General features: G+C 40.7%; 1 protein-coding gene across 4 annotated transcripts in view; it reads right to left on the minus strand.

Annotated features, from left to right (window-relative positions):
* Positions 1-13559, minus strand: part of C6 (complement C6) — a 61261-nt gene that overhangs the window by 13103 nt on the left and 34599 nt on the right. For all 4 annotated transcript variants that reach the window (XM_078066680.1, XM_078066679.1, XM_036068456.2 and 1 more), the window contains 6 exons: positions 9497-9663; positions 7655-7880; positions 6574-6745; positions 6223-6334; positions 2244-2376; positions 1105-1293 (listed from right to left, as the gene is read on the minus strand). In XM_078066680.1, coding sequence (XP_077922806.1) covers positions 1105-1293; positions 2244-2376; positions 6223-6334; positions 6574-6745; positions 7655-7880; positions 9497-9663 — 999 coding nt within the window. The remainder of the gene's footprint in view (positions 1-1104; positions 1294-2243; positions 2377-6222; positions 6335-6573; positions 6746-7654; positions 7881-9496; positions 9664-13559) is intronic.

The raw sequence follows: 13559 nt of genomic DNA on the forward strand, positions 1-13559 counted from the left end.
GTTGTTTTTATAGAAAGTTGAGAATTTTGAACAATTAAAAGTGATTTGCAAAAATTTTGCTTTAACTGGGGATAAGACTACTGTAAAAGATTATGAAATATATATATTATATATATAATATATATATAAATTTAAAAGCCTTCTCTAGTCAACTTGTTTCAAAAGTGCCTTTAAGTTTTTACCTCTCTTCAAAACAATGGTTCTCAACTCTGCATGCATTCTGGTTAGCTAGAAGAGATTTTAAACAAACACCAAATACCAGGCCCTCCCCAGCTCAATGATATCAGAATTGCGGGATGGGACCTAAGCAGAGGTGATTTTTAAAAGAAGTGCTCCACCTGGAGTTAAAAAAATATTGTTTTAGAGGAACTGATATGGGATAACATAGATGATGCATTATGCATTTGTTTTATTTGAGGAAGAAGTCTTGGAACTCAAACAGAAGACTCTTTAGAATATAAGAGCTTGGTCCTACATTGGAAAATGAGTGAATAATCGTGCATTTCTATATTTTAAGTTAAAACAAAATGCTTAGGTAATTAAAAACTAGTATGCATTACTCTTTTTATGGCTCTCCACTTTAACCACATTTTCAGTTTACCATTAATTCTGATTTTATTAGGGCGCCTGGGTGACTCAGTCGGTTAAGCGCCTGCCTTTGGCTCAGGTCATGATCCCAGGGTCCTGGGATGAAGCCCTACGTGGGGCTCCCTGCTCAGTGGAAGTCTACTTCTCCCTCTCTCTCTGCCTGCCGCTCCCCTTGCTTGTGCTCGCTCTCTCTCCTTCTCTAACAAATAAATAAATAAGATCTTTTAAAAAAATTCTCATTTTGTTAGATGTTAAATTCAAATATTGAAGCATCTATTAGAAAAGAAAATTGACCTCACTCTCTAAAGTTTGAAGATATCTACCTGACCAATAACTTCGTATTTGCTGTCTGACCTCATCATGACACAGGTTGAAATATAAAACCCAGCCCGTAGTGGAATCTTCTGCTTTCTCCTCCCAAAACACACTCAGGAAATAGCTCCACTGTGGATGCTATGCCACCAATCTTGGGGGGCACCATCTTAGCAGACCCCAGAATCCTGAGCTGCTACTCACCTTCTTCACAGGTGAGTGAGTTTGAAATGGGCGGTGTCCAGGAGTCCTCACTGCATGTGTACCTTGATGGCCCAGCAACAGCAAAGCCTTTGGGGCAGGTTAGCTCAATGGATTCACCAATTCCATATAATCTCTGAAATGGTGAGATCGTTAGAACTTCCTGCACAACTGGCTTGAGGCACTGGGTCTCTGGAGGCAGAGAAACATTTTGGATTTGCTTAGTGGAGCAGAATACTCAACATATATAAGCAGACTTTAGGCAGCCCAAGAGGTGATTTTAATGCAACTTACTGCATGGGTGAAGCTTTAATGCCATGTTTTGATCAGAAAACTGGGGGTGGGGGGGTAGAGTATCCCAGGCTTCCCCTGAGAGACTCCTCCACTGTGACACTCCCTTTAGTTCCATTATCTGAGGTTCCCTTGCTAAGGAAGTCACTCCAGAAACTTCCCACTTTCATTACATTATTGGGACTTTTTCCTTTCAAGACATATTTTTTCCCCTCTTCTCCCCAGCGTGTGTTCCCAAGAGCAAGCCACCACAATGTGGATGACCAGAGGCAGACGTCCTAATTGACACTGGTCTCAACTCTGCTTCATGGGGCTCCCTAATAACTCTTTGGGGTCCCTACTTGAGCCTTCTGGGAATCTTATTTTGACTTTACTGTAGCCTACAAATGGATCTGTGTGGAGCCTACAAACTTCTCCTCTCTTCCTCAGTAAAGGATGTGAACACGCTCTAAGGAGAAAACTGCATTTCACATAAAATCCCATTTCTGATACATAAAGAGTGTAAGTATCATTTTCCTGGGACTCATCAATTTGCATGAATTTGGACATCAGGCAAGGCAGAGGTCTGAGGTTTGATGTAGTTAGCTGACTTTTGGGATTTCTTTGTAAGCACATGCTTTGTAGTCCTGCGTCTATGAAGCTAAGATACAGGGGTATGAGAACTGAAATAGGAAGACATTTTGAAATTGAATTTTACCAGATGAATCCTATTTTCTGCTTCGCTAGACCTTTTCACCAGAGTTACGAAAAAATCATACAAAGTAGTGATCTGAGAGTGGGATTTTGCTCTAGTTATATGGGGCACATTCATTCTTTAGAGCAGTCATGCAAAAAGTCTGCCCGCGTCTCACGTTGGCATTCCACATCTCCTCGCCTCCAGGTCCTGTCTGGTAAACATCTGAAGTACTGGTATCCAATAGTTGTGAATCCAGTAAAGCATGAGATTTCAACTTCTTCCCCAACTGAGTACAGTTTCTTCTCATTCTAGAATTAAAACAGAAACCAACAAATTATCGATGCCACAAACGATATCTCTAAACACCTCGGGGTAGTCCTGGATTCTTCCCATTCCTTCACTCCTGGATCTACTCAGTCACAGGGCTCCTCTCAATTTCTACTTCTAAACATCACTCAAAGTTCTCTCCTTTCCTTTGCCATCATCACTGCCTTTGTTCATGGCATTTATGATCTCTTACAAGCACAACTTTCTAACCGGGCCCTCTTCTAATCCACCTTCCATATTGCTGCTCTAAATTGATTACGATTTTTTGTTTGTTTGTTTTTGTTTTTGCTTAGAAACTTCCTCCCCACTGGATATGGCATGGCCTATTACTGCAAAAATTAAAAACCTATATACTTACCCTATAGTGGCTATAAACTGATGAAATAATGTATTCTATATATGCAGAAAATACAGGGATTTGCTGTGGTGGCTAATTAACTACAAATCATTTAAAAGTGTTACTCAAACTATGGACTCTGAGAAACAAACTGAGGGTTCTAGAGGGGAGAGGGGTGGGAGGATGGGTTAGCCTGGTGATAGGTACTAAAGAGGGCAGGTATTGAATGGATGTTATACGCAAACAATGAATCATGGAACACTACATCAAAAACTAATGATGTAATGTATGGTAATTAACATAATATAATAAAATTTTAAAAAAAGTTACTCAATTCCTAGTAACCCAGGGGTCATTATATATTTTCCCAGTTATGTGTAATTAAAGTACAACTACTGTCATGTAGGAGTTCACTAAAATCTTCAAGATAAAATGGGTTTCACACTTCTTAGTGTGGAGTATTAGATTTAACCCATTTTACCATCCTCACCTCTCACCATTTGCTCCCGTAAAACCTACCCCTCACAGAACAAAACCATCTGCCATTCTTCAAACGTAATATTCTCCCTCATGCCACCATGTCTTTATCGGGTTGTTCCCTCTATGCTCCACACCTTCTGTCTTCCCTTCTCTCAGTACTCAACTCAAATAGAATTTCCTCTGTGAGAACCTTCACTTTCCCAGCTTCCTGAGATGCACCATTCTCTCAGTTCTGGGGGAAACTTGTACAAAGCCCTATTTTTATAATGTGTGCTACCCCGCAGTTTCATTCCCGACCCATGAGTGGCACCACCACTAGCAGATTTCTGCCTCACACATCTTTACAAAGGCTTAATAACTCTGTTGAAAGAATGCAAAACACTATCCTTCTTAGGGGGCAGTAATAGAAGTCTTCTTCCTTACTGAGTGGAAGAAAATTGCATAGAATTGACTAGGAAGTTATTCTCTGTGAACCGAAATCACAAATTTTGAGGGAGGTGGAAAAAAAAAAAAACAAAACTCGATTGTCAACTTTTATTATTACTTGGCCACACAGTTCAGCTTGTCTCCTGGAAGATGATTAATTTCCTGACTACAGAAAGATTATTCTACGATTGGTTATTACGGCTGTGGCTTTGTTTCTAAGGGAAATGGACTAATGAGTAGCATTAACGATTTGGATGTTTTATTCAAAGGCTGCACATTTCTTCTTGCATTCCTCCCCAAATAAATGATGTTCCTAAGCTTCTGCTTCTATTTATCTTATGAGGCTGTAACCTGTAAGTGCACGTTGCAACCATCACACTTCCACCAACACATCTGCTAGACTGACCGAGCAAGGAAACTTTACCTAAAGTCACTGTTGCTTGCCGACAGGGGTGGACAAGTACCTTCCTGGGCAATGACATGGTTGCTCTAGCCTAGAATGAGGCGTAGCTGCCTCGGTCTGGGAACAAGGGGTATTTTGCTACTTGCAATCCCAGAAGGTGCTCATTAGGAAAAATCCAAGTTGTATTACTTGTGAGTAAAAACTACTGTCAGTAGAGATTAGGTCTTTAATAAAGAAGCAAAAGAGAACAAAAAGTAAACTTATTCATAGGAAGGGAAACATATCATCCAATTTTATAAAAAAGAGTCATTCGACCTCACTGATATGAGGAATTCTTAATCTCAGGAAACAAACAGGGTTGCTGGAGTGGGGGGTGGGGTGGGAGGGATGGGGTGACTGGGTGATGGACACTGGGGAGGGTATGTGCTCTGGTAAGCGCTGTGAATTGTGCAAGACTGTTGAATCTCAGATCTGTACCTCTGAAAAAAATAATGCAATATATGTTAAGAAAGAAAAAAAGAAGAAGAAGAATGTAGCAGGAGGGTAAGAATGAAGGGGGGGAAATCGGAGGGGGAGAAGAACCATGAGAGACGATGGACTCTGAAAAACAAACTGAGGGTTCTAGAGGGGAGGGGGGTGGGAGGATGGGTTAGCCTGGTGATGGGTATTGAGGAGGGCACGTTCTGCATGGAGCACTGGGTGTTATGCACAAACAATGAATCATGGAACACTATATCTAAAACTAATGATGTAATGTATGGGGATTAACATAACAATAAAAAAATTAAAAAAAAAAGAGTCATTCGAATAATGAATCACTGCTTAAACCCTTTGTGTGCTTTTAAAATTAGAATGTTGATCATTTTAACAGTTTTTGTGAAACTGCCGGCAAAAACAGGTTAAAAAATTACTTGGACCTGACCAAATGTGATTTTGAGGATTATGCTCTAGGCCAGGGACTAGCACGGCTCCTCTATAAGGGGCCTCCGTAGCCCAGAGCTGCGACCCCTCACCTCCGCCACTGTTGCCACCATAGATAATACGTAAGGAAATGAGTGTGATTGTATTCCAATGAGACTTTGTTAAAAAAAGAAGGAAAGAAAGGAAAACAGATGGCAGGTCAGATTTGGCCCGTGGGCCATAGTTTGCTGACCCCTGTTCTAAAGGACTCTTTCCCACAGTGCGGCTCTGGACCGAGCAGCAACAGTATGACCTGGGAACGCGTTAGATAGGGCAGTTTCCGGACCCTGCCCAGGACTTGTTGGATCAGAAACTCCCGGCACGAAACCCAGCAATCCGTGTTTTAACAAGCCCTCCAGTGCACTGTAGAGTTTGGGAATCTCTGTTCTAAGGACTAAATGACATTACCTCACTCCAAAATATTTCCTCCCCTTAAAATCTTTAGGCAGAAGACGAATACGGAAGGGACATTAGCCTGGACTATGCTCCATAGATATTAATTTGCTGGCATTGGAGAATTGAGGGTTATTGATCTTTGATCATAAATATGATACAGTTGAAAAAGATTAATTTAAAGGCTTCACTGAGTTAAAGAAGGCTAAAAAAAATTTTTTTAAAAGGTAAAATTGATTAGAAGCCTGCCTTCTGTGATCAATTTTAAATATTATATGTCTCTAATTTATATCTAAAACCACTGACCTGTCTGACAAACATATTTAGTTATTGTAAATCATAGAAACATTGTGGCTCAATGAAAAAAGATAAAATTAAAACGTATTAAAACCACACTGACTGCTTAAGAATTCTACAGGTTTCTAACCTGAGGCATTACAGACTCCACTCCTCCTGTGACTAGGTTGCCTCTCTGAAAACATGCTCAGACTCAGAAATAAACCGTCAGATCTTCAGATTCTCACAAGTCATCCGAAACTATATTGTGGCCAAGCTCCACTTTCCACTCACATAAGTGGACCCTTAGCTTAGGAACCGGTAGAGCCAAGAAATGCAGGCAACCTGCTGTCTTCGGTCTAACAACCAGGTGTGAAGACCTCTCCAGGGAATTCAAGACAGAGGCATGGTAGAGTGTTTTTAAGTATTAATTTTTAAGTCAACGGAAGATGATTAAACTGGGAAAACAATAACCTTAAATAAAAGAAAATGCATACTTTTTAAATTCTATCTTTTGGATTCCAAACTTGAAGTGAAGGTCAGGATGCCTACCCGGATAAATCCATTTTCCGGAGGAACTGGCCGAGGACACCCGGAATCTGATTCTGTCTCAGGGAGGTCTATTTCTCTCACTTCTTCATCATCACTGACACATGGCTGTCCACTAAAAGGGAAAAGTAAATATGTGTGTGTAATGTAACAAATGTGTGTGTGTGTGTGTGTATATACAAACCATTTACATGTGTATGTGTATGCATATATATACAAGTGAGAAAACATTAGAGAGGAATGGGTAGCACCAGATCCACCAATACCCCACCAATACACTGTGTTGGAATAGGTAAAATTCTGATTCTTTACTCAGCAGTAAGAAAATAAACATTCCCCATCACGCATCCCTACTCGTTCTCCATGATTGAAAACGTGCAGTGCTCCTCTTGCCGCTTCTCGCCCTCACAGGGTTTCCCTCCGTGCTGGGGGGCAGGGTTGTTGCATTCTCGGGTTCTGGATCTCCTATAAGTAACATCACACGTGCTCCAGGAAGACCAGCAGCTCCAGCTCCCATCCACCGCATCTGGAACACAGGAAGCATCCCCCGCCCATCCCGGTGCAGCTGAGAGAGTGTGTGTGTGTGGGGGGGGGGGGGGGGTGAAGCCAGGCCGACTTGGTCTCCTTGCTTTTTAGCTTTGTGATTCTTTGAGGAATATCACAGGGCTATTGTGAGGATTAAAAGAAATTACCTGTGCCAAGGGCCTGACACCTTGCCTGATTTCCCTTTCCTGTTCCCACAGCCTGAATAAAATGGCAACAATTATGAATCATTTTCAACTATCAGCAACGTATCACACACACATATATAGATATGCATGCACATATGTATAAAGACGAACTTCTTCTGAATATATATATCAAATTACTTTCTTAAATGTAATAGAATACATTCTTACCCCCAGGACACATCCCCTTTCTGAGCAGGATTACAGGTAGCCATGAAGATTACTTAACCCCGTATGAAAACTTTGGTGGGGGCTTAACTTATCTCCGATTACAAAGCGATCGTCATTCTACATTATACCACAGAAGAGACTTATAACAAGAGTATCACATACTTTATTTTATAGTATGGTTTATTATTTTATTTATTTTATGTTACAGGCATTGTGTTGCCTATTCTCTCTCTATATATATACCTATATCTATATATAAAAACTTCAGGTACATACTGGCATTGTCCCCATTTGATGGATGAAAGGATTGAGGCACAGAGGGGTTGGGTGACTTTCCCAGGTTACCCAGCTGGTGGGTTACAGCGGAGCCTCACTCTCACCAGGGCTGTTTGACTTTAGAGTCTAAGTTTTCACAGGCTTCTTTTCCTTGTGAGTTTGCATAAGGTGGAAAATACAACTTTTGTTTTCCTCGACCAACCTAGAACACCTTCTGGAGGGGAAAAGGGGCCTCCCCCCAGGAAGTCACGGATACTCACTGGATTTATAGCCCGGCGAGCGTCTCTCACAGTTGTCTCCGTAGGTGCCGCTCTGGCAAACACACAGACACTCGGTCCCCGAGAGCGTGGCGCGGCCATTATTAGGGCACGGAGCGCACCGGCAAGGGTCAAACCTGGCCGCGTATTCTCGAAAAGCTTTCCTGAGGTTGCTCCGTCTTGTCACCGCACAGGGGATGTTTCTCACCAAGTCCGTGATGGGAGCAAGCTAAGAGCAGGTGGTAGAGAGGAGGTGTGGGCCACCACATCCCTTGGGCATTTGTTGCCATCACTGCTCAAATCTCGTGGACGGAGAGGAAAGGTCTGGAAAATCCCACACTTCAAAGGGATTATTGTACAATATAGCATATCTGCCTATTGAGCCAGCGGAGAAAAACCCTCTGCACGAGGGCAGGGAGTTTCTTTTCTTTCCCTTCTAGAGAGGGCAGAGCAGCTATCTGCAGGATTAGCTGGCTTCTCTTGTCCCTAATGCGACATCTCTGGAGCTTACCTTCCCTGGAATTCTGGTAGGAAGGAAGCCTCACGGGAGGTGTTGCTAACTTGGACTTACATCACGTTATTCAGTAAGCATCAAATGCATGCCTCAAGTCACTGAGAGGGGTGACCAGGAATCAGGCGGCTCATGCACGCTCTGCCAAAACCTCATTAGGTTTGATTCAAGCAGAAAAATCCAGAGAGGGCGAAGAGAGGCTTTCTGTGTTCTTTTTTTCCAGGGACAGGATTGGCTTTTGGTGAGACCAGATGAGAAAATACGGAGCGGGAGAGATGAACTTGCCCGTAGGATGAATGGAAGAATTACGGTAACACATAATGGAGCTAACGCAAAATCAGAGCTCATTTTATTAACATTTTAAAACCTCAAAGGAATGACTATGTAGTGCAGTGTATGAGTCACAGGTGTCCAGATGGGTGGCCAGATCTCATTTTCCCATCATAGCCTGTAGAGCTCAATGTATCTTCATGTTGCATGTAAATTATTCTACGTCATAATGATTGAACTCCTTTATCTTCATTTAAATGAAATGAGCAGAATAGCTTCTTTGAAGGCTTTAAAAATGTGCTTATGTTTTAGTCGAAACTGATTCTAAATGGCATATGACAGATATGTGGGCAAAGTATTCCATAAATAATAAAAATCACCTTTTTATGTAATCACAACAAATACAGGACAGGTAATTTTAATCAGTGGTGATAGAAACAGAGAGCCAAATGGGTCTAAGATCCCATTTATCCCACAGAGCTATAAATGAAGATTTAGGCGTGCTCATGAAATAAAAAGTTATAAGAAAAGTACACAAATCAGATTTATTGTATAGATGGGGAGCTGAAGAGCACTACTTAAGGCAAGTTTGAAGAATTGTATTTACTAAATTACCCTTCCTGAGGGTGCCTGTGTGGCTCAGTCGGTTAAGCATCTGTCTTTGGCTCAGGTCAGGATGCCAGGGTTCTGGGATCGAGTCCCGCATCGGGCTCCCCGCTAGGTGGAGAGCCTACTTCTCCCTCTCCCTCTGCCTGTCACTCCCCCTGCTTGTGCTCTCTCTCTCTCTCTCTAATAAATAAAATCTTAAAAAAAAAAATTCTCCTTCCTGGTATTTTATGTATGCTAAGATTTCTAAATACTGTACCAGAGGATGCTCATTTGAATAGCAAATGCAATCGATGTGTAATTTAACATTTTTAAAAAGGTACATTGTGCATGCACACTAAAGAAAGACTTTTCCTTTATCATCTGCGAGGAAAACGGAAAAGGAATTGCATGGTGCGCAATTTGGGCTGCTAGAGAACCACTTTAGCTCTCTTACCCATAATATTTCTGACTCTTACCTCAAAGTCAATCACAGCAGGATTCTCCTTCACTGATTCTAACCACTCGGAAAATTCCTTCTCCGCAGGACCAGAGTTCCCCTTCTCCCACACCAAAGCGGCGGCGTACTTACTCCTCCCGCCTCGAGTCAGGGATATGGATTTCTCTGCTCCCTGCAAAACCGAACCTGCAAGGTATTTCAAGAAAATGACTCCTTTAGCTTTACTGCACATTCAAACTTTAAAGAAAAGCCTATTCACACAGGAGGAGAAGTAGATGGTAGTCATGTAGCTCCATTAAATAAGTTAGTGAAAAGCAAGAGAACACTCCTCCTCATCCCTACAGGGAGTTTAGTAATAGAAATGATAACAGTGTTAGCAGTTACCTTTTTTTAAGCAACTTGTATATGCTAGCACTTTGCACTGATTGCCTTAAGTTATTCTCACAACAATCTTGAGAAGTAGGTATTATTATAAACACGGGCACTGAAGCTAGAGGTAATTTAGCCTGGAACACATGCACAGTTAACTGGGGATGTCGGGGGGGGGAGCAGCCTGGGGTGTAAATGCAGCCCAAGTCCAGGCTACTCAGCTCCCTGCTCTTGGATGCCAAAGCTCCCACTTTTGATGTATATCAGCATATGTCTTGGGCCTTCAGAATAACACAGATCACCTGGTTTCTGATATCCAATCAGTTGACTGCCAGGCTGGAGATTTCCATTTAGAGCAGAAAGTTGATAGAATGCTTTTAAGCTTAAAGACAGGTGCAAAAGCACAACTAACCAAAGAGAAAGAAAAAGTTAAACCTCAGGTTAAGAGTTGGCACAATGTTTCTTTAGAAGCAAAGACATTTAACATACACAGCACAGATCTTTTATACAAAATTTCAAAAAAAAAAATTCCTATGAACTAATGATGTCTTTAACTAGTAAGGGTAGAAGCTGAGTAATAGGAACATAGCGAGAAATAAAAGCAAATGAAGAGGAGGCTAGTGATATGGGTGAGAGTTAATGGCATTAATTTGGTGTTTATTCTGCACGGATTAGCCATGCCTCCACTGTTTAGAAATTCTATAGTAAGAGCCTAGAACGATCAGCACAATGGGTGAAATACTCTCTCTGTGAAGAAAGTAGTATAATCCCGTTCAAAGTGAGGTTGCATAAGATAACACAGAGGGGTATAAGAAAACATTTTAGAGGTTTTTGTATTTATTTTTCATATAAAAAAGGAGAGAAATTAGTGTTTGCCAATATATCATGTACCAATGGTCAGTAGCTCTGACATGCTACTTCACATTTGGCTTGATACCATGTATTTCATGAATGGGTTGACACCAGTACGAGTTAATATGATAAGCATGGGATCCTGAAGAAGGAGTGAGCAGTAAGTCCGTTTACCGCTGGAATAGAACTAACTCTTTTTTTTTTTTTAATTTTATTATGTTATGTTAGTCATCATACAATACATCATCAGTTTTTGATGTAGTGATCCATGACTCCATTGTTTTCGTATAACACCCAGTGCTCCATGCAGTATGTGCCCTCCTTAATACCCATCACCGGGCTAACCAATCCCCCCTCCCCCCTCCCCTCTAAAACCCTGTTTGTTTCTCAGAGTCCATAGTCTCTCATGGTTCATCTCTCCCTCCAATTCCCGCCCCCCTTTTCCCTTCCTTCTCCTAATGTCCTCCATGCTATTCCTTATGTTCCACAAATAAGTGAAACCATATGATAATTGACTTTCTCTGCTTGACTTATTTCACTTAGCATAATCTCCTCATACAGCAATTCAGTAATGTGGCAGGATACAAAATCAATGCACAGAAATCAGTTGCTTTCTTATACACTAATAATGCAACTGTAGAAAGAGAAATTAGAGAAACGATTCCATTTACAATAGCACCAAAAACCATAAGATACCTCGGAATAAACCTAACCAAAGAGGTAAAGGATCTATACTCTAGGAACTACAAAACACTCATGAAAGAAATTGAAGAAGACACAAAAAGATGGAAAAATATTCCATGCTCATGGATCGGAAGAATAAACATTGTTAAAATGTCTATGCTACCCAGAGCAATCTATACCTTCAATGTCATCCCGATCAAAATTCCAATGACATTTTTTAAAGTGCTGGAACAAACAATCCTAAAATTTGTATGGAATCAGAAAAGACCCCGAATCGCCAAGGAAATGTTGAAAAAGAAAAACAAAGCTGGGGGCATCACGTTGCCCGATTTCAAGCTATATTACAAAGCCGTGATCACCAAGACAGCATGGTACCGGCACAAAAACAGACATACAGACCAATGGAACAGAATAGAGAACCCAGGTATGGACCCTCAACTCTGTGGTCAGATAATCTTTGACAAAGCAGGAGAAAACATGCAATGGAAAAAAGACAGTCTCTTCAATAAATGGTGCTGGGAAAATGGGACAGCCACATGCAGAAGAATGAAACTCGACCATTCTCTAACACCACTCACAAAGATAAACTCAAAGTGGATGAAAGACCTCAATGTGAGACAGGAATCCATCAAAATCCTAGAGGACAACATAGGCAGTAACCTCTTTGACATCGGCCACAGCAACTTCTTTCAAGATACATCTCCAAAAGCTAGTGAAACAAAAGCAAAAGTGAACTTTTGGGACTTCATCAAGATAAAAAGCTTCTGCACAGCAAAGGAAACAGTGAACAAAACAAAGAGGCAACCCACAGAATGGGAGAAGTTATTTGCAAATGACACTACAGATAAAGGGCTGGTACCCAAGATCTATAAAGAACTTCTCAAACTCAACACCCAAAAAACAAATAATCAAGTGGAATAGAACTAACTCTTGCAAGTGAACAAGTGGTTTAAAAAGATTCTAGGAAGAAAATGCATATTGAAGATGATACCAATAGTGCAAACATAAGCAAAACCAACTAGTAGAAGGAAGAACAGATGTTTCTACTTCTTACACAAGCTTCTCGTAAGCCACAATGTGAGACTGACACCAAAGCTGCCAAAAACATATCAAAAATTTCAAGGAGTTTTTAATGAAATATTAATTTTTCATTATAATATGAGCAAGACAATGAAAAATTCTGTTTATTTCATATAGGCTATCTTTCAAAATTTTCTCTTTTCCACATTTGTATATATTTTTGTGCATAATATATTTTTAGAATACTACATTTATAAAGTTCGTTAGTATTTTTTTAGTAAGTATATTAGGGATATATAGTAAAAAAATTTTAATGATATCATTATAGATTTAAAAAGTTTGGAGTCCAGTGATTTAATCAAATGAGCTCAGGATTAGACATAGACAAATTATGTTTTCGTGTGTGTTTTACTCTTAAATGTGCTTTGATTTTAGGCAAATTTTCATCATGATTAATAAACATTTGTTGAGGATCTGCTATATGCCAGGTTGAAGACTGAGAGAAATGTAAAATATGCCTTTTGTATTTGAAGGACTTAGACTCTCAATAAGGAGACAAAATAGGTACATAACTAATATTAGCAAAACTATAGAGAAATGAGAAAGGAAGGAAAGAAAGAAGGAAGGAAGGAAGATAAGAAGGGTGGGTAGGGAAGGGAAAGAAATGTGCACAAAAAGACCAACAAAACAGTTTGGCTTAGTGTTACAGAGTGGTACAGCAATTCAGGATTCCTGAGTTAGGTCCATGGAAGAATTCTGCGATCTTAGGCACTTAGGGAGGGACTATGAAAGGACTCTGAGGCAAAGCTAAGATATGGTAGGGGACAATGCCTTCCCAGAATGGGCAAAGACCTGGAATGAGGGGCGGATGGTGCCATGTTCTGGAGACAGTGCCCATGGACATCTGCTTGAGTTGAAGTTGAAGGTTCAGGTAGGCAAAGAGCACAAAACAGAGAGGATCTGGATGGAAAGTCAAGGAGATTGGACTTCATTCTCTGGGTTTAGAAATGACTACATTCCTTAGAAACATTTCATTTTGAGTTGGAGAGTTCACACAATTCAGGAGTATTAGCAATGTGTCACCTGGGTAGCAATGGATAATTGATAAACCAGTGTGGAGACCATTGTAATAGTATCTGATTTTGCAGTGTCCTCAC

The sequence above is a fragment of the Halichoerus grypus genome, chromosome 2 (assembly GCF_964656455.1).
Source record: "Halichoerus grypus chromosome 2, mHalGry1.hap1.1, whole genome shotgun sequence".
In the NCBI taxonomy this organism is placed as follows: Eukaryota; Metazoa; Chordata; class Mammalia; order Carnivora; family Phocidae; genus Halichoerus; species Halichoerus grypus.